We start from the raw sequence: 24,798 nt of genomic DNA, 5'->3' as shown, positions 1-24,798 counted from the left end.
CGTAGCAGAAAGAAGGCCCAGCCCCCGGTGAAAAGGCTCAAACCAGGTCCCCTTTGAAGACTCTGAGGTTGGGGGCAGGCCTGAAGCCCAGGAGATAGGGCAGAAGCTGCACCCAATGAACGGAATCCTGAGAAACAGGCTAGCCAAGCAGGAGGCTGGACTGGTGCTATAACCCTATGTGATAGGTTGAAGTGCTTTAAATCCCTTCTACCTCTGGTCAGGATTGGTTGAGAATCTTGGTGGGTGGGACTAGTAGGAGGGGCTGCAGAGAGCAGGTGCAGGGCTGGGAGGGGTTCAGAGATAGGCAGGGTAAGGGGCTCACAGCTTAGCTGGGGAGCCGGGGTGAGCATGAGTGAAATGCTAGATGCAGGCAGTGTGTGCTCAGACTTGAACAATTGAGAAATGGGGTTAGAGGAGGTTGGAGGGGTAAGAGCTACAAGGGCTGGCATGGTCTGCTTTTAGGGAGAGGGTGTGGCTTGAATGAGGTTTTAAAAGATGGTTAGATAGGCAGAGTGGAAGGGGAACAGTGAGAGTAAGGGCATCGAGGCAGGAAAGCATGTGTCTTGCCTAGAAGACAGAAAGGGCCCAGCTGGTCTGGAGTGGAGATATTCTTTGTCCGGGAGAGGAAGGATTGAGACTGGAAGGTCAATCCATAGAGAGCCTTGAATGCCAGCTCGTGGGCAGGGACTATGTCCAGTTGGCAGTGGGGAGCCACTGAAGATTATTGAGCAGGGGAGTGACGTGTGTTCTAACTGGATGGCTGAGCTTGAGCCAGGCTGGGAAGGCATTGGGAAGGAGAGCATGTGGTGAGAATCAAAAGAGGAAGGGTCTTGATTCCAAGGTCACTTAAGACTGAAGAAAGGCTCCTTGATCCCTTGGGTGGAGGTTTGTGACGTTACACAGAGAATACCCCTTTAGGGGCCTAGATGCCTTGCCTTGAAAGAGGTCTCAGTTATCAGTGGGCAGACCAGCCCTCCCAGCTCTTCTGTGGGATCGAGGGCCATCCCTTCCTCCCTCTGATCCTCAGTTTTCTCATCTGTGAATTGGGCATGATTTAACCTATCTCCAAGGATGAGTGCGAGGATTAATGAGAGAAGGGGGAAAGGGTCTGGCCCAGTGTTTTGAGCATATACGTGCTAAACAGATGGTGTTCCCTCCCCATCTCCCATTGTGCGTCTGGCACAGAACTGGACACAAAGTCTGGCCCTCCAGTCACCACCAACTAGATAGAGCTTCTGCTTTCAGAGCTCATTCATTCGTTCATTCTTCAGTCATTCAAGCAGCATTCAAGCAATATTTCTGAGCACCTACTATGTGCCAGTCGCTGGGACACAGATTTGAATTAGACCACTGTCCCTTGGCCTTGAAAAGTTTATTTACTCATTCACTCAGCAACATCCATGGAGCCCTACTGTGTGTTTTGGCCAGGTGGGGGCTGGTGTTGGGGGTAAAGAGAGCGTGGCTGGCAGGGGAGGGGGTGAATTGGACCCACAGGTCACACCTCTGCATCTGGGAAGAGCAGGAACCCGGTGAAAATGCTGTTGGCCCCATCGATGCCTACCAGGGCGTTCTTGTCGGTGGCCTGCAGGAAGACGGTCTCCCCCAGCCCCAGCTTGAGCACGACACTGCCCGTGGTGACCTGGAAGGTGTTGTAGACATAGTCGCAGAAGGTGAGCACCTTCTGTATCTCCTCCCGGCCCCGCATGAGGTTTACGCACAGGTTCCCTCGAGAGCTGGCATGGTAGGTGAAGTAGTAGAGGCCGGGCAACCTGCACGTGAACTTGCCGTTTCGATACTCGTAGTTGTTGTTGGTGTTGGTGATCACGTGGTCGAAGCGGATGACCTGGTCCCGCCTCAGGGGGCTGTTGATGGTGCGTGTGGCCGAGAAGGCGATTTTCTGCGTGGCCTTGTAGTCTCCTGATTCGCCCTTGGGGCCGTGGGCTCCGGGAGGCCCTGGGGCACCTTTGGGGCCAATGGGGCCCTTGGGGCCGACTTTTCCTGGAATCCCAGGAAACCCTGGGTCCCCCTTCTGTCCAAGCTCACCGTGGTCTCCAGCTAGCCCCGGCAGCCCTGGAAGGCAGAGACAAGAGATATGAGGGGGCCAGAGATCGCTGAGAACCCGGAAGGAGCTGGGCTGGGAGGCAGGGAGCCTGGCTGCGTAACCTCAGACAGGTCCCCGCTTTTCTCTGGGCCTCAGCTCCCCATCTGTGAACAAGAGGACGGGATGTCGGGGAGGGCCCCTGAGTTTCCTTCCAGCCCAGCTTTCTGAGTCTGAGACGTGCTTGACAGTAACGGGGCCCGATGCCCGTGGGTTGGGGAGCGGCGTCTCCCTCAGGAAGGTGCTGGACCTGCCCTCCTCACCAGTTCATACAGGCTTAAGCCTGGAGCAGGGATCAGGAATTCCGGGCACACGTGCTATCCCTCTCCACCCCCTCCCTGATGGCACATATCCCTCATCAATCACGCATTCTTTCTTGCTGAACCTGGAAGTGAGTATTAGAATCCTTCTCACTCCACCACTCCAAACAGCTACTCCTCCTTGGTTTGGCAGAACACAAGATAAAACCTTTTCCAGTAGAGTGGCTGTGAACATGGGCTCAGGGGACAGGCAGATGTGTTTCTCATGTCACATCTGCCATCATTAGTTGGGTCACCTTGACTGAGTCACATTCTCCAAGGCTCAGCTTCCTCATCTGTAAAATGGGGATGATGATATTTTGTGGGATTGTGAGATTATGTGAAGAGAGCGGAAGGCTATGGCTAAATGAACGCATGAACTACATCTCACAGGAGGGTTTTATGGCAGGAAGTCTCATTTGAACCCCATGACAACTCTGACAAAGAATCATTATCCACATTTTACAGGTGAGGGAATAGCAATTCAGAGAGGCGAAGCCACCTACCCTGGAGGTAACAGCCCAGGACTGTGTGACTGCAGTGGATTTGGTGGTGAGAGAGCCATGGTTTGGCCTCAGCCTCAACATTTACTGGGTTCCCCTGAGCAAGTCAGTAGCCTTTCGGGCATCAGTCTTCCCATCTGTAAAATGGGAATCAGAATTCCTTCCTTGCAAAGTTATTGTGGAGGGCTCAGCAAACTGATGGATTTGCAAGTGTTTTGCAATCCTTAAGGTGGGCAACTGGGACTTGGGAGGTAGGAGATGGGGCCTTGGTCAGTGACACTAGTCTGTTCCCAGAGTCCACAGTACCTTTCTCTCCCTTTATCCCTGGAGTCCCTGGTTTGCCGTCGGAGCCCGGTACCCCGGGGATGCCCGGGATGCCAGGGATGGCCGGGTGCCCAGTGCAGCCACTCTGGGCCCGGGAGACGTGGAGCAGACTCAGGAGCATCAGCGGCAGCAGCACTGGGACGCTGCCCCGCGGGGTCTTCATCATGGCCCTGCTCAGCCGCTTCCTGTGTGTGTGGCGGCGGGGGACAAGAAGATGTGGTAGGTTACAGCCATGGTTTGTTCATTCATTCCTTCACTTGTTCCTGTGTTCACTGAGTGCCTTATCCCCCGGACCCTGTTCTGGGCACTGGAGATTCGCTGATGAACAAGACAGATGTGGTCCCTGCCCTCATGGAGCTGACAGTCTGGGAGACGATAAACAGGTCAACATACAAGTCAATAGAACTAGTTATAGGCTGTGGTGAGTGCCCTGGCTGAAATGAAAGGCTGCCTGGAGGGCTGGTTTCGTGAGGGAAGTCCTCCCACCAGGAAAGTCTATAGACAGTCTCCATGGCTCACGGGCCCAGCCGCTCCGTGGCACGTGGGATCCTCCCAGACCGGGGCACGAACCCGTGTCCCCTGCATCGGCAGGCGGACTCTCAACCACTGCGCCACCAGGGAAGCCCTATCCATTCATTATTGATGGGCATTTGGGAAGTTTCCACCTTTTGCCGACTGTGACCCCTAATGTGAACATTCATGTACAAGGATTTGTTTGCAACTTGTTTTCAGTTCTTGAGTATATCCTCAGGAGTGGAATTACTGGGTCTTATGGTAATTCTGTGTTTGACTTCTTGAGGGATCCTCAGCCTACTGTTAAGTCTCCTCAATAACATCTCTGCCAAGGCCCCTTCCGTCCATGACTTGTACCATCTCAGTGATGGGAAGCTCATTACCTTCTGAGGCAGCCCATTCCACCTCTGCCCAGATGCAAATTCTTTCCATCTTTCCAGGCCCAGGTCAAAGCATTTTTCCTCCAGGAAGCCTTCCCTCTTAACCCCTCAGCCCACAAAGGCTGAGTAGTTTCCTGCTCTTAAAATAGGAGAGCATAGGGGTCCCTGCTCATCTCCCAAGATAACCATGGGGAGCCAGGTGAGGCCATGGCTGGGGAAGAACCATAGGGTTTGGGGCTCTAGTTCAGACCCGTAGCTGGGGTTGTCTGATCCTCACAGCACTCCAGGGAAGTGGGTTGTGATTATTTTCCCACCTTGCCGATGAGGAAACTGAGATGCAAACATTAGAAAACAGCCCTCCCCAAATCACCCAGTGAGCTGGCTGATGGTGAGGCTGTGGCCAGACCCCTGCCCCCTCTGCCTCGTGAGGCCTGTGCCAGCCCAGAAAAACCTGCTGATGTGGGGCTCATGTGCTCAGAAAGTCAGCCTCAGCCCCCTTGTTCTCCTAATCAGTTCATGGCTCAGACCAGGAGCTGAATTAGACCGGGGGCTGTACTGGGTACCAAGGAAAGGGGGGCCGCAAATGTGGGTGCGACCAGGGCCACGAGTGACCGGCTTAGGCTCTGTCACGCTCCCAAGAGAGGGTGGCTCTGGGGACCATCCTGCTTATCTGGCTGGAGGTTTTACACAACGACAATTTGACACCCTGAATAATCAATGCGTTGGGCACTTAGCAGGTGCCAGGCTCTGTGCCAAACACTTCACGGGCCACATTCTCTCATTTAATTTGGTCCTTACAGCAGCCCCCTGGGAAAGCACCCCTGCTTTCTCATTTCACAGACGAAGAAACTGGGCAGTGGAGAGGGCGGGAACCTCGATCAAGGTCACGCAGCCCCGTTGTGGCTGAGATTCAAACCCGCTCCCCATTCGAACCCATCCAAACACCACGGGGTGTTACATTAAGAGGCCTCCCTACCTGGTGGTTAAAACATGGGCTTTGGAGCCAGACAGCCTGACAGAAGGAGCTACAGCCTGGGTGGTACTTAGAGCAGTGCTGGTTGTGGGCCGGTGCGTGGTGATGGCTTTTATCATTACTATTATTTCTGCTGTTGTTTGGCAGCAAACATTCACCAAAGGTGAGAGGCCTGGAGCGTCATAAGGAAAGGGACACTGCCAGGGTCCAAACCAGGCCTGTGCCCCTTCTTAGCTATGGGCCTTAGGCCAGTTGCTTCTCTCTGACCACAGCTTCCCCTTCTGTAAAAGGGAGATAATAGTAATCTCTACCTCACAGCGTTGGCGGCAGGACCGATGCGTTAGGGCTCACGACAGCCCGACATGTTGGAAGTGCTTAGTGAATATTAGCTAGTTTTTTTATTATCACTATCATCTGAGAGTCCCCAGGTTTCAGGACACAACGGAGGATGCTTGGAAAAGTAAAAAAGCATCCGGTCCCTTTGGGAGATTGGGCTCAGGGAGAGGAGGTCTCTCAGGTGCAGGCAGCACAGAGGTGGGGAGCCCTGGCCACCTGCCGGGGGGTGGGGGGTTGAGGGGAGCAGGGTTCTGACCCATGATGAGACTTGGGCTTTTTTGGGGGAGCCGGAGGTGGGGGAGGGTAGTGGGGAGATCTGGCCCATTTCAGGGGCCAGCGAGCCTCAGACTTGGGCAAGGACTCAAAGCTCATCCGGTGACCACCCCTGGCCTTTACCGCCTGTCACCGCCGTCAGCCTGGCTCCTCACATGCTCCCCATACCAGCCGCCCTTCCATCTCCTTCCAGCCCCAAGATCCCCTTTGCCCCTGACTTGGAGTCAGGCCAACTTGACCTTGAACTCCCACTCTGCTGCTGCCTCGCCGCAGGACTACAGGCAAGTGCCTTAACCTCTCTCGGAGCCTTTGGCAAAGTTAATTTCAAACTGACAGGGCTGCCAGAGGATTACACGCGAGGGAACCTAGAAGGAGCCAGGTCCCTAGTGCAGTGCCCGACCCCACACCCTCCTTCACAAGCCTTATTGAGTGGTACCAGTACTGACTAACAACCCATCACAACTCCGCCTGCAAGTCAAATCATTTCGTTGAAAGAGTCAAGCTGAGTTTTCTCATCTGACTGGGAGGAAATAAGAGAAGGCGGGTGCTGGAGAAATGCTGGGCTGAGCAGAGGGGAACCTGGATTCTAATCTCATCCCTGCCTCTGACATATCTCGCACCAGGTAGTGTGCTAAGCGCTGGCTGAGCTGATATATCCTTTAGGGCTCACAGCAGCCCTGAAATGTTCTGATCTCCCCGGAGAGGGTCCGGACTGAGAGGGGTCATGTGACTTGGCTCAGATCACCAGCACCTGAGAGGCAGAAGCAGGGCTCAGCTCCAGTCTTGGTGATCCCAAAGCCTTTATCCTGGTGCCTCCCCATCACCTGGGACCCCAGGTAGCAGCAGACTCCCAAGCTGACCCCCAGAGAGTTTGACTCCCGAGGTCTGAGATTGGGCCCAGGAATCCTCCCTGTCAGACACTCCAGGTGGCTCTGAGGCAGGGGATGCAGGGCCTGTCCTTTGGGATCACCACCCTCTGCCATATTGGTCCTGCCCGCCAGTCCCCCCAGGCGCCAAGCCCCATCCTCACCTGGGAACCTGGTGTCCTCTGATGCCGCTGGGCTGGGCAGCAGTGGGACAGGCAGCTGGGAGCCTCCTGTTCTCAGTCCAAAGCGGAAGTTCCATTCTCCAGCTAGAACAAGGGCCTTCCCCTGATGGTCCCCTCCCAGGAACCCAGCAGGCCGGCCCCCTCCCCGTCACTCCACTCTCACCCTGTTCTGCTGTCCTCAGGCAGTTTCAGGTCCTGTTTCTGCAATCTGGAGGGTTTACTGTAAATAGGACGGGTGGGTGGCCAGTTTGGTTTTGCCAGCTCAGCAGCTGTGGGGGAATCGGGCTGTTCCGAGAGAATGTCCACAACTGGGGGCTTGCCTGCCAAGGCCCCTGACCTCATGAATTTCTTCAGGAACGTGGGTGTTCCTCAATGAAATGGAAACATGGCTGCCCTGGTGCCCGAGGGCTGGATTTGGAGTCAGGAACCTTGATTCATATGCTGGCTCTGCCACTTACCAACTAAACATTCTCAGCCAAGGGAACCCAAGGGAGCCCCCATTTCCTCTGCCATATGGTGGGACCATAATTGTACTCGCTCTACAGATTGCACTGGGGGGCTCAGATGGGATAGTGGAGAAAGAGGAGGGTAAACTGTAAAGTGCCGTGCACACGTTACTTGTTAATATCATACCATGTCCCAGGCCTCCCCTTTCTGGGTTCATCTTCTGCTTTCTTTCCCTTCTACACGCCGGCTCTTTCCCTGTTCTCAGAAAATAATCTAATAATGAAAAATGAATTTTAAATGTGGTCATTATTTGCTTATACCCCTTCCTCTGCTTCCAGAGGACCTGTAGCTGATGACTATAATCGGCACAGCCTGGAGCCTGTTGCTCGTTGATCCCGGCATCACAGCAAGTTAGGACAGGAGAGGGGCTTGCAGGTCACCCAGCCCGTGCCGCTCATTTTATATATGGGGAAACCAAGGCCCAGAGGGGAGAGAGCGTTGTTCAGCAAATATTTATCGTGAGCCTCTATGTACTCTGGCGATAGGCCCACACCACAAGCAAATCAGCCATGGGTCCTGCCCCGTGGGGTGTCTCTTCTCCTGGGGGAGACTGGTATTGCACATCAAGTGCCACAGTGGTTTCATTGCTCCTGCGATGAACGTCACAAGAAGTAGCTGCTGGAGCCCACACCTCTCGCTAGTGGCAGATGCAGGACTTGGAGTCAGGCATCCCTGGCACCGGGATAGCAGCCCTCTTACCGAGGCTGCGTCTAAAGCAACGTGATGCCCCTCTCAGGGATGGTTGCCCAGCAAGTCCCAGGAGCTGCCATAGGTCAGGAGGGCTCTCTTGATATCTGTGCTTAGAGAGAGAAAATCGTTGGGCTTGTGGATGCTTCTTGGCAGAAATTAAGTGTTTACTGCCGAGAGTGATAGGGAAAGAAGAGACTCGTGTGATAAAACCCAAGGGTCTCTGGGTTCAGCCAACTATAGACCCTTCGATGATTTGGTGGCTGGTAAAAATGGGAAAAGATGGGCTTGAATTTGGGGTAGAAACAGGATGAGCCTAAGAACAGGAAGCAGCGGGGGGGTGGGGTCAGGGCATGGGCTTTGGAATCAGCCCCTCCTAAGTTTTTTGTTTTTTTTTTGCGGTACGCGGGTCTCTCACTGTTGTGGCCTCTCCTGTTGCGGAGCACAGGCTCCGGATGCGCAGGCTCAGCGGCCATGGCTCACTGGGCCCAGCCGCTCTGCGGCATGTGGGATCTTCCCAGACCGGGGCACGAACCCGTGTCCCCTGCATCGGCAAGTGGACTCTCAACCACTGCGCCACCAGGGAAGCCCCCCTCCTAAGTTTGAATCCCAGGCCTACCTCTTTCTAGCCATGTGGCCTCAGGTGTGTTTATTGACCTCAGTTTCCCCGTATATGAGTCAGGGGCATGGGCACCCCCTCCTGGGGTGATTGTGGGGCTAGTGAGGTAACCCCACATGTCCAGGGCCTAGCTGAGTGCCCAGCCCTCAGTAGGCACCCAAGGCAAACCTGGGAGTCGTGTGATTTCTCTGAAGAGAAGACAGAAATCTTGGAGCCTGGAGGCACAGGAGCCATGCCTGGATTAGGGGTCAGGAGCTAGGGAGACCCTTGGCCCCTGAGTGAGAGCCAGCTGGTCTCTGTACCCTTAAAACGCTGGCTTGCAACCCTGATAGAGAGGGGACAATCCCTACAGAGGGTGGAAGAGAAGCCTAAGACCCTTCCACATCCTGTGGTCTGAAAGAGGCCCCCCGGTCCTTGGGGTGCCTCGTACTAGCTCCTGTCCCACCCTTGCTACCCCCCTTAAAAGCCCTCCCCCAGCTCCCCTCAGCCCAGTAGACAAGCTGGCATTTTCAAAGGCCTGTCTCTCCTGGCAAAGAGAGAACAACAAGGAAACAATTATGGAAAATAAAAATAGTCATTTCCGAAATACAGGTTTCTGATCTGACACCGTGGCCTACATAAACGGTGCAATGATTTTTTAAACAAAAGAGAAATGAGAAGAAAGATGTATCACTTGCGGCATTGCCGGGTGGGCTGCTAAGTAGCTGCTGGAGGTGAGCTGTGAGTGGAGCGGCCCTGTGACCCCCGCCTTGTCCCTGCCAGTGGCTCTCAGACTCTGTGGACCGGGCCGAGTTCCTAGGCCCTGGCCTCTGTTATTGCTCTGTGTGTGTGTGTGTGTGTGTGTGTGTATGTGTGTGTCTTCATCTCTCCTTCCTTCTCATCTGACACATTTCCCAGGCCCCTACTATGCTCCTGACCTGTATCAAAGGGGCCCCACCCTCAAGGATGCTCACAGTCCAGTGAGGGATGCAGACCTGTAAGGAAATAAGTGCAGAAGAGCCAGGTGGTGGACCTCGTGCATTGACTTCACCTGGCAGACCGTCCACCCACCCATGTCTCTGTCCTCCCCAAACCCTTCTTTTTTTGTATGATCATATTTATTTGTGAAATCCCGAAGAAAATGATTAAACTCACAGAAAAAGAATCATGCATCATGCTTGTGGCTCCCAGCAGCAGAAAATTGGTGGGAGGAAATACAGGATAAAGGTTGTTCAAAGGTACAAACTTCCAGTTATAAGGTAAATAAATACAAAACAGGTAATGTACAACAAAAACTCATACGTCACAATAGCAAATAATCAAACTATAATATGGATTAAGGAACTGAATCGACATTTATCCAAAGAAGATATACAAATGACCAATAGATACATGACAAGTTACTCACCATTACAAAAGATGGAATGTACAAGAAGACCAAAATTAGCACAGCTGTAGGATACTATCAAAGTTGTTAAGGCAGTAAATCCTGTTCATCACAAGAAGAAAAAGGTTTTTTTGGTAACCATTTCATAATATAGGTAAGTCATATCATTACACTTCAAAATTTGGTATCATAAAACAAGAAAAACATTTAAAAGGTAAAAACTAAAAGTGCAAAATTATCAAAGAGGACAAACTACTACTGTTTTACCTTTAGAATTATTTTATTAAATCTTAAATGTACAACAGCTTCTTAACTCTACACACGAAATCGATTTTTTTAGAAGAACGATGTTATGTCTTATTACACCATGATTCTGGCTAATAGTCTTTCAAAACTTTGAGAAAAATCTTGAAAAAGGTTTCACATGTCACCCAAAACTTTGAAATTTGACATTATCAAAGAAGGGATTCTTCCACACTTTTATAGAGACCACTGGAAAGACACAACAATTCAAAAGCTAAGAAACTGTTTCAAAAGCATTTTTTATAGTCTTTCCTCCACAGGAAGGTAATGCTCTTGCATAATTGAGTCCACTCACAAAATGGCTAAGATAAGAGTTTCCTGAACATTGTTATTTCGATAACCTAATGCTCTTCTGTTACCTCTGGGCTCTAATTCTCTATTTATACAGTCAAGCCCATGGCAAATAAGAAGCTCAGTATCATCTTGTCTGTCCATAACCCCCACTTCCTCCATTGCCTCTTGGACCATAGCTTCCTCCACTGTATGATCGCCCCATGTTCCTGCTACCACTCAGTTTTCCACTCTTCAGTAATTCGTACTTAGAGGGTTTCTGCTTATAATCCTCCAAATCACTGTAATTTTTCTTTTAATTTTATTTATTTATTTTTGGCTGTGTTGGGTCTTCGTTGCTGCGTGCAGGCTTTCTCTAGTTGCGGCGAGCAGGGGCTACTCTCCATTGTGGAGCACGGGCTCTAGGCATGTAGGCTTCGGTAGTTGTGGTTTGCGGGCTCTAGAGCGCAGGCTCAGACACAAGGACTCAGTTGCTCTGCAGCATGTGGGATCCTCCCAGACCAGGGCTCGAACCCATGTCCCCTGCATTGGCAGCCTGATTCTTAACCACTGTGCCACCAGGGAAGCTCCAATCACTGTAATTTTGACTTCCATAATTCCTCCTTCTATAGTTGTCATAACCAGCTCTGGAGCTCCCATCCTGGTTGCCATATCCACCACCATATCCTCCTCGCCCTCCTCCATGCCCAGGGCTACCCCCCAAATTGCCACCTCCGGGTCCTCCTCCAGACCCATGATAGCCATCCCCAAATGTATGTCCTCTTCCACATCTGTCAGATCCTCCTGTAAAGTTCCTTCCTCCAAAGTTTCCTGCTCCAAACTTTCCACCACCACCATGAAAATATACAAAACCAGCGTTTCTTTCTCTTCCACTTCTAGAACATGGGCCTTCTTGCATTTCTTGTCTAGACAAGGCCTTTCTTACTTCTGCATGATGACCATTGACGGTATGATTTTTCTGCAACACAACCTTATCCATGGGATCATGGTCATCAAAAGCAACAAACCCAAAACCTCTTTTCTTGCCTGACTGCCTGTCAGTAATTAGTTCAATGGCATTGATTTTTCCATATTTCTCAAAGTAATCTCTAAGATGACGTTCCTCAGTATCTTTTGCAATTCCACCAACAAACAGCTTCTTCACAGTGACAAGAGCCCCCGGCTTTCCATAGTCCTCTCTTGGGACAGCATGTTTGGGAGTAACTGTTTTCCCATCAATGGAATGAGGTCTGGTAGCCATGACAGCATCAACCTCAGCCATGGATGAAAATGTGACAAAACCAAATCTTCTTGATTTTTGGCTTACAGGGTCCCGTATTAACACACAGTCTGTGAGATATCCCCATTGCTGGTAGTGGTTCCACAGACGTTCTTCTGTGGTTTCAGAGCTCAAGCCACCAATAAAGAGTTTACGGAATTGTTCCTTTTCTCTCTTATTCCTCTCCAAAGGAACAGATTTTGAAGTTTTCTTTATCATGGGCTTACTAGCTTCAGCCATTTCTCCGAAACTCAGGGGGATGAGGGAGATCTCAGGGCACTAACAGGAACCGAACTGGCCCCTGTTCTATGGTGAGAACACAAACCTGATCGGTCCTGACCCTGCGGTCAGAACTTCCACTGCTCCAGGAAAACTCTAGGAGCACCTCCACGGGGACCCGGCGCTGCTGCCTCTGGAGCCGCTGCCGCCCTTGAATCAACCTTGAGCAACTTTCAATTTTTCAGAATAGGTTGATGGGTGAAACAGGTCAATGCAGGTTCCCCCAGTCCCAAGAGCTGTCCTGTGACCCGCTCCTGAGATGTAGACAGCCTGTAGCTTGCTGGAAATAGCAGTCCTCCCCAAACCTTTGTATAACAGGCTTGGGTCCAGAAATCTGTTTTTTTATTTTATAAATAAGTCTGCAGGTAATTTTTTGCACCCCCAGATTTGGGAACCTGGGCTCTAACAAGTCATGAGTCTGTGGTCCAAGTCGGTGGAGGACGCTGTGGGGACACGAAGGGGAGAATCAGAGAAGGCTTCATGGAGGAGGTGATCTTTGTGTTGCTTCCTGACAGCTGAGTGTGTATTATCTAACTGGACGGAGGATTTGTAAGAGTGGGGTGGGGGCTCTACAAAATGAAGGAACATCATGGGCAAAGCTATGGGGGTGTGAAACAGCTTCCTTCAGGAACAAAGGAGCCAAAGTGGATGGCAGTGGCTGGAGAGCTGAGCTCCAGCCTCTGCTGTTACAGCCCATCTCATGCCTTTGTGAGCTCTGTGGGGCCTTGTGGAACCAAGCTGAGAGCCCAGTCAGGCAGGGGTGATTTTCCCTGGCCTGAGTGAGCCTTGGATTTCACTGGGCTCTGAGGCCAGACCCTCAATCTGCACAGGAAAGTTACACTTTTTATCTTTTTGAACCTGAACTGTCAACACCTTCTCATGGTGAGCGCAGTGAAAGGGCAGCAGCTTACGGCCGGCTTCCTGGTCCTCCAACGAGGATCGAGGCAGCTGGGCCCAACTGTCAGGAGTCTCACAGTGAAACCCTGATGGCTTGTGGGCAGTAGTGGTTTTGGATGGTCTCCTGGGGGCCCCCAGAGTCTCAGTTATTTGGGGAAAATCAGACATCCGGGAGTCAGATTCTCACTCTCTCCCTCACCCATCCATGCCCACCTAGAGCATAATTACGAATATTAAATCATTTAATAGGTGGGTTAGCGTAATGCCTGGTGTATAGTGAGTGCTCAAGAAATGTTAGCTATTATGATTGTTTTACTCACTCATTCGCTCTGCTTTTAGTCATTCATTTACCCACCATTCATTCATTCACCCCAATTCACTCATTAATTCACACAAATTCATTGCACATCTTGCCTTCATCTGTGCTGGGCCTGCCTTAGCCCAAACCCCTCCTGTGATGGATGCTCCCAAAACTCAACATCGGTCAACAGAGGTCTGGGAATTCAAACACACTCCCGTTTACCTGTGAGCACGAATACCTTTAATGACAGCAGTGCCTTCACCCAAACAAGTGACAACGGATGGCCCTTTGGGGACCCCTTGCAGCCTTCAGCCACATTTGACCATCTCTCTCCCAAATGGCCAAATGGCGCTGAGGGTCTCTACTTTGGCACCAAGCTTTACTGAACACCAGCTAGATGCCTGAATCTGGAGCCCACACATGGCTGTGGCAGGGGCAAAGTGGAAGATGAAGGGAACTACTTCTTAGGGAATTGGCAGTGAGGATTCGGAGCCGTGCGTAGCCTTTGATTTAATTATTTATTCATGTATCTCTCTGTCTCTTCCAAGACTTGGAAAACACTAATGACAGTATCAGAAGGTGTTGGTTAAGTGTCAAAGCAGTGACTCCTGAAGGAGCTTGGAGGAGGGAGAGAACTCAGGGCAGGGTGGGCTTCCTGGAGGAGGAGTCCATCCAGTGGCGAGAATGACCTGAGCAAGGATGTGTGGCCCAGTGGGTTCTTGCAGGGAAGCTGAGGGAGATGGGGTGGCCCCGGGGAGTGGAGCAGGTCTGCCTGCCCTAGTCAGGGAAGAGCAGGAAGCCGGAGAAGACACTGTCGGAGCCCTCGGTGCCCACCATGCCGTTGTAGTCGTTGACCGCCAGCCACACCTGCTCGCCCGCCTGCATCCGCAGCAGCACACTGCCTGAGCTGACCTGCTTGGTGTTGGACATGTGGTCACAGAAGGTGGTCACCTTGACACCGTTGCGGTACAGCTGCACACACAGGTTGGCCGTGTGTGACGTGTGGTAGACAAAGTAGTAGAGGCCGGGAACTTTGCAGGTGAACTTGCCAGTGTTCGTGTCGTAATCCCCCTGTGGGTTTGTGATGACTGAGTTGAACTTGACCAGGCTGTTGGGCGCTGGGAACTGGACTGTCTGCCGTGTGACAGTGAATACTGACTGGTGATTCTGCTTGTACCTGCCCTCATCGCCCGGGTCCCCAGGGGGTCCCATGTTGCCGGGATCCCCTGGAATCCCAGGGGTTCCCATGGGACCATTTTTCCCAGGATAGCCAGGTGTGCCAGGATCTCCCTTCTGACCCTTTGGTCCTCGTGTCCCAGGGATAGCTGGGATTCCTGGGGAGAGAGCAGGTGGGAAGGAAGTGAAGGAGCAGGGGACAGGGAAGAGGGACAGGGCTATGCTCCAGGGGACATGCCACCAGGGTTTGGTCTCTGGACTCTCTTTCCCCCTGAGGGTGGCCTACTCACCTGGGCACAGTGGGCAGGGAGAAGAGGGGAGAGAGACCCTGGTTCAAATCCTGCCTCCCCATGGTCTTGCCCTCTGACCTTGGCTGCAGCACGGCCCCGTCTCTTGGCCTCAGTTTCCATGTTTGTGATGGAGAGGAGGGTAGGACCAGCCAGCTCAGGAGGTGGCAGAGCTGGGCTGCATCTCAGAGAGCATGCCAGAGGCCACGACTGTCAGCCCACGGACAGCATGCGGCCTCAGATAACTCCTCACCTAAAAGTCTAGGTTCTTAGTTTTTCTTGACAAAAATCAGAAGATAGGTCAGAGGCAGATCTCCTGGAAAGGTCCTAAAACTTAAGCTTTGGGCCCTATTTACTTGCACTGGCCCTTTCAAGACCCTTTGCATAATTTTACATTTATAATTTTTTCAACTTTTTATGTTGAAATAATTACAGATTCACAGGATGTTGCAAAAAAATAAAAGGACAAGGGGGCTTCCCTGGTGGCGCAGTGGTTGAGAGTCCGCCTGCCGATGCAGGGGACACGGGTTCGTGCCCCGGTCCGAGAAGATCCCACATGCCGCGGAGTGGCTGGGCCCGTGAGCCATGGCCTCTGAGCCTGCGCGTCCGGAGCCTGTGCTCCACAAAGGGAGAGGCCACAGCAGTGAGAGGCCCGTGTAACGCAAAAAAAAAAAAAAAAAATAAACCAAAAAAAAAAAAAAAAAAGGACGAGGAAGTCTCATGTACCCTTTACCTAGTTGTCCCCAATCTTACATAACTAAAGTACGAAATCAAAACCAAGAAATTAACCTTTGTAGGACCCACAGAGCTCCACTTTTACATGCATTATTTGTGTGGTTATAGTTGTAAAACAATTTTGTAGCACATGTAGATTTGTGAAACCTCCCCCCGCCCCCGCATCAAATTCTGTACTACTTTTCTTAAAGAGGATCCTCAACATTTTATAAGATTCAGAGCCCCACAAAACCTGTTTCCATTTCTGAGCTGGAACCACCCAGGCCCAGGCCAGCTTAGCACATGGGATCCACCGAATGGAGCCATAGAGGCTGCCTTTCCCCAGCTCCCCCAGCCCCACTCAGCCCAATTCAGCCCCTCTGACAACCGGCCTGTTTCAACTTACTTCATGTTACATATGAGGAAACTGAGGCCAGAAACTTGCCCAAGGCCATGCAGCCGGTAGGAGGTGGAGTCAGGACTCACAGTCAAGTCTGGCTAGTCCCAGTCAGTGTCTGACTCTTGTTACTGCCTTAGTTATCTGAGCCCCTATGAGCTTCTTCTTCCCTTGTCCAAACCATACTCATCTTTTAGGGCCTGGCTCCAGTCTCCTCTTCCAGGAAGCCCTCTCTGACTACCCCTGCTGGCCCTCGTGGCTGCTTCCTCCTCCGACTTCCTTTGGGGTGGGTGTCTGTGCAGACCAACTGTGATGGATCTTCTGTGGCTTGTGAGCCTTTTAGATCCCAGGGTTAGGAGTGGGGAATCAGAACCCAGCAGACCTAAGCGTCAGGCCACGTGATCCCGGGCAGGTGATCTCCCCTCCCAGAGCCTCTGTTTGCCCAGTTGAGGTAAGGGCATAATAGAACGGATCCCACAGAGCTGCTGGCAGAGTGGGGTGGGAGAATGCCCGTGCCAGGCACCTCACAGGCAGTGCTCAGTAATGTCAGGTCTCGGTGACGGCTGTCAGCTATGTTAAACAGGGCTGTGTTTCATGCTTCAGGTTGACTTCCAGCAGCCAACTGGGAGGGGGGGACACGGCAGTGGGGAGGGGGCCTGAGAGGCAGTGCAGGGTAGCGGTTAAGGGCGTGGCCTTGGAAGTTGGACAGGATTCCAGTGTGTGACTTGGGGCAAGTTGCTCAATCTCTCTGAACCTCAGCTTTGACATTTGTAAAATGGGAGTAAATCATTTCTTCAAAGGATTTTGGCCTCAGTTTTCTCATTTGTAAGACAGAGTTAATTTTATCTACCTCATGAGATGAATATACGTAGAGCAATTGGAACCATGCCTGGCACAAATTAGGAGCTAAAAATTGGTGTTCGGGACTTCCCTAGTGGCGCAGTGGTGGGGAATCCACCTGCCAGTGCAGGGGACACGGGTTGGATCCCTGGTCCGGGAAGATCCCACATGCTGTGGAGCAACTAAGCCCATGTGTCACAACTACTGAAGCCCGCGTACCACAACTACTGAAGCCTACGCACCTAGAGCCCGTGCTCCGCAACAAGAGAAGCCACTGCGATGAGAAGCCCGTGCACCTCAACAAAGAGTAGCCCCTGCTCTCTGCAACTAGAGAAAGCCCGCGCACAGCAACGAAGACCCAAAGCAGCCAAAAATAAATAAATAAAAAATAAATTTATATTAAAAAAAATTGGTGTCCATCAGCCATCCCACACAGTGAGATGGCCAGAGGCAGCTGTGAAGTACAGGGTCCTGGAAAAATGGCAGACCTGGGGGCTTCATTTGACTCACCCTGAATTGGAGAATTCCTTCTGGAATGTTGGTACAATTCCACTCTATTGCCAGGAGGGAAGATGACAGTGGGAAATTCCTAAGGACATTCCCCTCCACTGGCTTCCCTTGCCCAGTGCCTCTGCCACCCCTGTCACCTCTGCTCAGCCGCACCCCAGCCTCCCCCATGGCCACTCTGGACACATTCCACCCCCAGATGTGCACCTACTCTCAGACAAGTCACCAGCAGACTGCAGTTCTCACCCAACACCAGTGCCTGTTCATGTCCTCAGCCCTTTTCACTCGTGCTAGGGCTTGCCCATGAATCTCCAACAGAAGATTCTGTGACTGTGATCCTGACTCCTTACTCCCTACCCCTCCAACTACCCAGAATCCTAGGGAGTGAAGGGAGCACACATCTCTGATAAAAACAAAGATGACAACAGCAGTAACAACCATAGCCCACACTTACTGATACCTACCACGTGCTAGTACTGTTTTATATTGAATTTTATTAACCATCACAGCACCCCTGTGCAGTAGGTACTACCATCTCCCCATTTTACAGATGAAGAAACTGAGGCACTCGGAGGTTCTATAACTTGTGCAAGTTCACACAGTGGAAAGTGGTGGGGCTGGGACTTGAACCCTGGCCACCTGGGCATTGTATACAGTCACTGGGGTCCATGTTGCAGGGCAAGTCGTGGAGGGGTTGGAATAAAATAGTAGCAGAGCGTTTTAGAGTTTGCCAAAGGCTTTCACCTGGATCATCTTCCGTGATCCTCCCTGCCACCTTCTAGGGCAGGTGCTCTTGTTCTCTCCCTGTTATCAGATGGGGAAACTGGGGAGGCCGGAGGCCTGGGCTCTGAGGGGGAGAGGGGCTAGACCTGCCACAAGAGTTAAGACTCTGCCCCGGGAGCAGGCATGGCCGGAGGGACCACACTCCTCGCCATCAAGAAGCTGTCCACCGTCCCCAGAGTCAGCCCCAGATGGACACTTCCGACTCCTGCCCCCAGGCCCTAGGTGACCCCTCCCCAGCAGGCCAGCAGACTCACCTGGTTCACCCTTGGGCCCTGGCAATCCGTCATGCCCATCCTTCCCTGGGGCCCCAGGCAGGCCCGGCATCCCGGCGATCCCATAGCAGTCTGTGCCAGCTTGGCCCCCAGGCAGCAGTGCCAGCAAGAGCAGTAGCAGGTTTGGTACAAGGCGGGGCCAGGAGCTGGACCCCATGTCCATTTGGGAAGGAGCTGGATGGGGAGAGAGCTGAGTTGTCTCCCAGCCCCTGGCATGCCCTCCTCACCCTCTCTCTCCCCAGGGGCCGTCCTTCTCAGCCCTCAGGAGCTGACCTCCCTTCCCCGGCCCCTCGCCCCTTGGGACTGCACAATGGATGGGGAATGGGGACCTCTTCTTCAAGCTCAGGCCCCGGCTTAGCGGAGATGGGGACCCTCCTTCCTCTCACAAATCAGGCTGTCCCTGGGGCCACGTTTCAGGAAGTGAAAGCGGGGAAAAGCTGCCATTTGCCCTCACCTGGACAGGTGGGAGGTTTCTGGTCTGGTCACAGAGATGTCCTCAGATCTGCTTCCCCTCTCCAAGGCAGGAGGACACCGTGTCAGTGTGGACACAGCAAGAAGGGCCTGGGCAGACTGTGCTGTCCCCTCCCCTCCTCTCCCCAATACCACATCCCCTTTCCCATAATTTTTCCTGACTCAATACTTTCTCTTGGGTGCTGAGCCAGGCTGACTGCACTGATGTCCCTGTGTCCCTCCACCTCCAGGTCATGAGTGTCTGAAATGAGGAAATGTCCGCTGCTCCGGGTCTGCTGAAGGGCGCCAATAAGTGTGTGTGCGTGTAGACATCAGCCGCCTGGGCAGACTTCCCCTAGAGTCAAGTTCAGCTCGGCTAATGCCCATCCCTGTTTGTTGCCATTTACTGTGCCTGTGACCCCGTTGTTTCACAAGATCCCTAGGGGGAAGTTATAATTCCCCCTGTACAGATGAGGAAACTGAGGCTGAGGAAAGTGAAAACCCTTGCCCAAAGTCACTTAGTGAATGGTTTCTTGGGTCCAAAGCCTTGTTCTGACCCCTCTGCTTATCTGCCCTAAGAAACAAGCCCCACATGCACCTGTGAAGTGACAGGTCTTATTCTAGAGACTTCCACATGCCCCCTCCCATTTGCCTTACTTGGGGGTGGACATCCAGGGCAAACTTTGACAGCAGGCAGCCTGCTGTGGCCGACGGATTCCTCTGGCTACAAAGTCAGCGGCCTTGGGTTCTCCTTCCAGCCCTGTCACTCCCTGGCCCCGAGGCCTTCAGCAAACCACTGGCCCCTAGGTCTCAGTCATCCCATCTGTATACTGGGTGGCAGGGGAGGACCAGGCTTTGCATGTTGGTGCCTCTTCCTTTGCTGGGGCCCCTGATGATCCCACCTTCCCTGTCAGCACCCCCTCCCTCACCTCCATCCCTGGCCTCTCGTCTCAGAGCCTATTATGGCTAGTGAGGGGTTGCCAGTCGAGGCCGGGCTGGCAGAGCTGAGAGAGGCCCCTCCTCTCTTTCTTCTCCTCACATGAGATTCCAGAGAGGAAGGAGGTGATGGGCAGTGGAGGGTTCCAACCCTGATTCCACTCCTGCCACCCATGTGAGTGAGTGGTTTGATCTCCCCGAGCACTGATTTCTCCCCTGTAAATGAGGGTTTCCAGTAGCTCCCATGCAGGGCAGTGCTAATGCATACACAGTGCATAGCCCTGTGCCAGCCATGAGCAGAGTTCCAAGCCCTGCCCCTGCTCTGCTGGGTGACCCTCAGGGCCTCAGTCTCCCCAGCTGGCTCTCCACCCTCCGGCACAGGGCTGCAGAGTACGCAACAAGAGCAGCAACGTGAATGTACTTGTCCCTGGAATTCCCAGGTGGGTGGAAGGCTGGGGAGAGCAGAAATGATGGACACAGCATTATGGGGGGTGGGGGACCCGGCCGATGGCTCCCAGGCCTCTCTCCCATCTTCAGTCCTCACCTCCTTCGTGCCTGGGTCCGGCTTCTCCAGCAGGTGGCAGCCTCAGCCTGCGCTCAGCCCGCCCCTGCCCCGCCCACCTGGGTTGCGGCTGGGTCCCCTCCTTCCAGAGGGGCAAGTGATTTGCCTCTGCGAAGAGGGGTGGGTATGGGTGGAATTTAGGGGAAGAAGCAGCGGGGCACTCCCTGCACCCGCCATTTGTATAGCCTGGCCTCTCCAGCTTCTTACGGGCCTTCTACCCCTGGCATTGTCTTGGAGCCCCGTTGCAATGAAAGAAGCCCTTCACTTTGGGGTCAGGCAGACCTGGTTCAAATTCAGGCCCTGCCACTTTCTGGCAGTGTGACCTTGGGTAGATGTCTCCTTGCTGTGAGCCTCAGGGTCCTCAGCGATTTTGCTGGGATTACATGCATCCATGGTTGTAAAATGGCCAGTGCACTGTAGGTGCTCACAGACCTGTTTCTCTTCCCGGTCCGTGGGTATGTGTGTTCTGGGTGGGCAGGGGGCTGAGGAGTCAAGAGCTGCTCTGGGGCTGCAGAGCTTTGCTCTCTTCTTCCTGAGCCCCGAAGGCTGTTGATGGGCCTGGGCCCCCCTCCAAGTGGGTCTTGAGTGTGCGGCGAAGGCGGGCGTGGAGGTTGTGGGTATGTGAGGACTTGGAGATCACAGGCGTTTCTAAGGCACATGCGTGTCAGAGGGAGAGGAGGGTGTGTGCGCCTTCGTGTCAGGGGTGTGTCTGGAACACGTGTGTGTGAGAGCACTTCTGATGGTTGATGGGGGCACGTGGGTGTACGAGGTGGGTGTGCACGGGTATGACGCATGTGCATCCTTGAGTGCGTCTGTGGGTCTGGAGGCGTAAGCAGTGCGTCCAGGGGTGCAGCCGGTGGGTCGCAGGGAGTGGGTGTCTGGGTGAGGAGTAGACGAGTCTTGGTCCAGGAATGTAGGTCCACGTGCATCTCGGGAGGTGTGTGTGCAAGTGTGATGTGTATTCTTGTGCGTGTGTGTGCATACATGAACGTGTGCAGCACAAAGGTAAAATCAGCTTCCTTTGGGAAAAAGCACAGGACGCTGGACATTTTCAGGACTAAACTTCTGGTCGCCTTACTTTTCTCACATACGAAGGGCATAGTGGGGCTTTTTGCTTCTGAGCAGCACCCAGACAGGCTAAGGGGACCCTGGGAATGCACCACAAACATTCCAGACCCTCCCAGTCCCCGGTCCAGGTGGGATACCCAGCAGGCAGCAGCCCCAGCCTCTGTGCCTGCTGGGGTAGAAGTCCAGCTCTGGCCTCGGGCAACCTGGCTTCAGGAAGACGTCTGGGTGCCCTTGGATGTGCCTTTCCGGTTGAGCGTTGGAAATGACACGTGTCAATTGTCAGGTGTGTGTCTGTGGAGGCTGGCTAGGGTAGTAGGTAGACACACAGACTTGGGCGTCAGTAAGACTTGGAGTCAAACCCCAGCTTCTCCCCTTACACACTAACCTTGGGCTTTAAGTTTGTCCCAGCCCCCTAGCCTCAGTTTCATTATCTGTAAAATAAGGTCATAATACCCACCTCAGAGCTTAACTGTAAAGATTAAACAAAATATAATTAAGGCTAAAACGTATGTGTAACCCTTACTATGCACGAGGCACTCCTCTGTAATTTTCATATATTAAGTCATTTAATCCTCCCAACAACCCTGAGGAAGGTGCCATCAGTATTCCCACTTTACAGATAAGGAAACTGAGATTCACTGAAGTAACACAAAATGCACGTAATTGGACAACTAGTAAGTAAAGTGGTGGCCCAGGATTTGAGGCCAGGCCGATGAGGCTCCCAGGACCTGCTAAATATTTATTGTAAAATATTGAATGCAGGCCTGGCCTGTAAGAACTCAATTATTGTCATTCTTAAGCCTCCCTCCCAATGGCCAGGGTAGCAACTGAACTTCAAGCTCAGCAGACATGGACTCAGGTATTTATTCCAGGGAGAGTTCCAAGAAATGATCTTCCTTCAGGCAGCTAAAGCAACAGCACCCCGACTTTACAGAGCAGGGCATAGACACCAGAAAGGTGGAGTGAGTGGGCCAGGGTCACACAGCAGGAAGCGGAGGCCATGGTGGGGAGGGGCTCAGGTGGATGGGAAGATGAGGAAGCCGCTAAATACGCTGTCGGCCTCTGAACCCCGGTAAATGCGGCCCTTATTGGGGTCTTTTTCAATCCAGACCTGGTCTCCCTGCTGGAGCTGGAACACCGTACCCCCGGACACCACCTGGAAGAGTCCTTTGCTGTTGGTGTCACAGAAGCCCAAGGAACGCTGGACTTGGTCCCTCCCAAAGGACACGATAGACAGGCAGATGTCCCACTTGGACACCACCTGGAAGGTGAAGTAGTAGTAACCCGGCACAGAGCAGATGAACCGGCCCGAGTGGCTCTGGTATGGGCTCTCCTGGTTGGTGATGACCGTGTCAAAGATAACCACGTTGCCGCCCGTCGGAGGGTTCCGTCTCACGGCCGAGAAGGCCGGCTGTGGCTGGTCCTGGATGTTTCCTGGGTTGCCTTTGATGCCCTTCAAACCTGGGAGGCCAGGGGGCCCCAGGGGGCCACTGGGCCCTGGGTAGCCCATTCTGCCAGGTTTTCCAGGGGGCCCAGGCTCTCCCTGGTCTCCTTTAAGGCCACGGACGCCTGTCTGGATACCAGCGGCCCCTGTGGGGAGAAAGGTCAGATTGGGAGTGAGAGTCCCAATTGCTCTAGTGTCCTCCAGACCTCAGAGGGGTGGCTGGGACCCCGGACGGCTGTGGGATAGAGGATAGGGGGAGTGTCTGGGCCTTCAAGACATTGATTCTGACTGGCTGTGCGTGACCTTGGGCACGTGTCTTAACCTCTCTGAGCCTCAGCTTCTTTATCTGTAAAATGGAGAGGAATGTGAACAGGCACTGGGAGTGTCAGGTTCTGGGAAAAGCAGTCCACTGGCTTCACTCCACAGTCGTGTGGAGTCCACACGACTTCAGTCCACAGCCGTGCATTCCACACTCTCCCCAGGGCACTGACCTTGACTTCTTCAGATTCACGGACTACATGTAGGATGCCTGCGTGCAGATTGTTTGCAAATGCCTGTGCAGATCTTTGTGGTCTGCTATGGACTGGGAGGCTCAGGGCGATTACATGAGACTTTCCTTTCCTGCTCTGGTCGTGCCCTCCTCCCTTTCCCTTCACCCTTAGCCTTTTTTCTAGAACATGAGAGTTTCTGAAGCCTGAAGGGGCAGGGAAGGGGGAAGCAGGGACAGAGTTGTGGGGAAGCTGGAAGCAAAAAAGATAGTTGCCATGAACTGATCCCTCTCAATGTGCTAGGTGGGGTTATTTCTCCATTTTACAGATGAGGAAACTGAGTCTCAGAGAGGATCAGTAAGTCGCTCAAGGTCACACAGCAAGACAAGGGCTTCTGAGTCTAAAGCCAAGGGCATTAATCTTTCTGGTAACTGAACAAAGACCAAGGACTGAGCACAGCTTTGGGACCTTTCATATTCATTGCTTGCAGTGACCCAGTGTCCAGAGGAGGAAGGTGAGGACAAAGAAAGAGGACCCGGGCAGTAGAGGGGATACAGAGAGGCCACTGGGGCCTGTGGACATGGCTTTGGAAGAAGGCTAGGCCCCCCTCAGCCCCTGGGACCAAGTGCAGACTGGAGAGGCTTCGTGTGTGGGCCCAGGTGGACTCCTGTTTCTCAGTGCCAACCCAAGCTTCCACCCTGGTGGCCAGGCGAAGCCCAGGGATGAGGGACTGGGTTCAGAGGAAGGGCTTACCCTGCTCCCCTCGCTCCCCCTTGAGGCCTGGCCGTCCGGGTCGGCCGGGTATTCCTGCGGCCCCGTCCCTCCCATCCTGTGCTCGGCAAACGTCCTGGGTCACCGAAGAGGCCAGGGATATGGCCAGCACACCGATCACCAGCCAGCCCCAGGGGGCTTCCATGGTGTCACTGTGGAGACACGGGCAGGGCCTGGGCAGGCTGGACAGCACACACTCATGCACACCCAACACCCACACTTGAAACCCCCCAACCCCGCCCAATTCTATCTGTCTATATATATCATCTCCCCGACCATTGCACACACACCCCCTTGAGGGCCTTCAATGTCCACCCTCCATCCAGCTCCAGGGACCCCAAACATACACAAAGAACCACAAACTCACACAGATACACACATGCAACTGAACATACCCGTATAGTTACACACTCAGACACACAAACACAGCTTTTCGCTCACGCACCTACACAACACAATAAGCAAACTCAAAAGTCCACCACACACTCCTGGACACACAGACTGACACCCAAACTGACATGCCCCCCCTCCACCTGGACACACACAGTCATATACTCCTACAGGTGACTGAACAAATATTTATTGAGCGCCTGCTCCCTGTTTAATTTCCACCCTCTCACCCAGATGGCAGAGCTGTACATACACACGAGAATTCACAAACACCTGACACACACATCTGCTCCCTCCTCCGCACACTCGGCCCCCCTCAGCACCCACTGGAGGACAGAGGGCTGACTGCCACCCGCTATCCCTTCGTGGGACCCCTCTGCTGGGCTCTGACACCCCCAGCCTTTTCCCAGCTTCTTGTGTTTTGTCGGGGTGGGGGCGGGACCCAGGAACTTTGGTTA

The 24,798-nt window shown here is 53.1% G+C and overlaps 3 protein-coding genes and 1 pseudogene across 3 annotated transcripts in view; all 4 read right to left on the bottom strand.

The window, feature by feature from the left end:
* Positions 1-1,355: 1,355 nt before the first annotated feature.
* C1QB (complement C1q B chain) lies at positions 1,356-6,855 on the bottom strand. The gene is made up of 3 exons (XM_024766956.1): positions 6,730-6,855; positions 3,207-3,409; positions 1,356-2,070 (listed from the first exon to the last, which is right to left on the bottom strand). Exons 1-3 carry the CDS (start codon positions 6,822-6,824, stop codon positions 1,496-1,498), a joined length of 873 nt encoding a protein of 290 aa, XP_024622724.1. The 5' UTR covers positions 6,825-6,855; the 3' UTR covers positions 1,356-1,495.
* A 1,851-nt stretch (positions 6,856-8,706) lies between these two features.
* On the bottom strand, positions 8,707-12,018 carry LOC112414380 (heterogeneous nuclear ribonucleoproteins A2/B1 pseudogene; annotated as a pseudogene).
* A 1,454-nt stretch (positions 12,019-13,472) lies between these two features.
* On the bottom strand, positions 13,473-18,812 carry C1QC (complement C1q C chain). Its single transcript, XM_024766958.1, has 3 exons — positions 18,686-18,812; positions 18,214-18,405; positions 13,473-14,589 (listed from the first exon to the last, which is right to left on the bottom strand). The coding sequence occupies exons 2-3, from the start codon at positions 18,392-18,394 to the stop codon at positions 14,033-14,035; spliced, it is 738 nt and encodes a 245-aa protein (XP_024622726.1). The 5' UTR covers positions 18,395-18,405; positions 18,686-18,812; the 3' UTR covers positions 13,473-14,032.
* Positions 18,813-22,154: 3,342 nt separating this feature from the next.
* The window catches only part of C1QA (complement C1q A chain), a 2,991-nt gene continuing 347 nt past the window's right edge, over positions 22,155-24,798 (bottom strand). The window contains exons 2-3 of the mRNA XM_024766799.1: positions 23,933-24,102; positions 22,155-22,837 (exon numbers count right to left, since the gene is read on the bottom strand). Coding sequence (XP_024622567.1) covers positions 22,263-22,837; positions 23,933-24,095 — 738 coding nt within the window. The 5' untranslated portion in view covers positions 24,096-24,102 and the 3' untranslated portion in view covers positions 22,155-22,262. The remainder of the gene's footprint in view (positions 22,838-23,932; positions 24,103-24,798) is intronic.

Source organism: Neophocaena asiaeorientalis, unplaced genomic scaffold, assembly GCF_003031525.2.
Source record: "Neophocaena asiaeorientalis asiaeorientalis breed wild unplaced genomic scaffold, Neophocaena_asiaeorientalis_V1.1 scaffold79, whole genome shotgun sequence".
Taxonomy (NCBI): Eukaryota; Metazoa; Chordata; class Mammalia; order Artiodactyla; family Phocoenidae; genus Neophocaena; species Neophocaena asiaeorientalis.
This window is presented reverse-complemented; position numbering and strand designations above follow the sequence as displayed.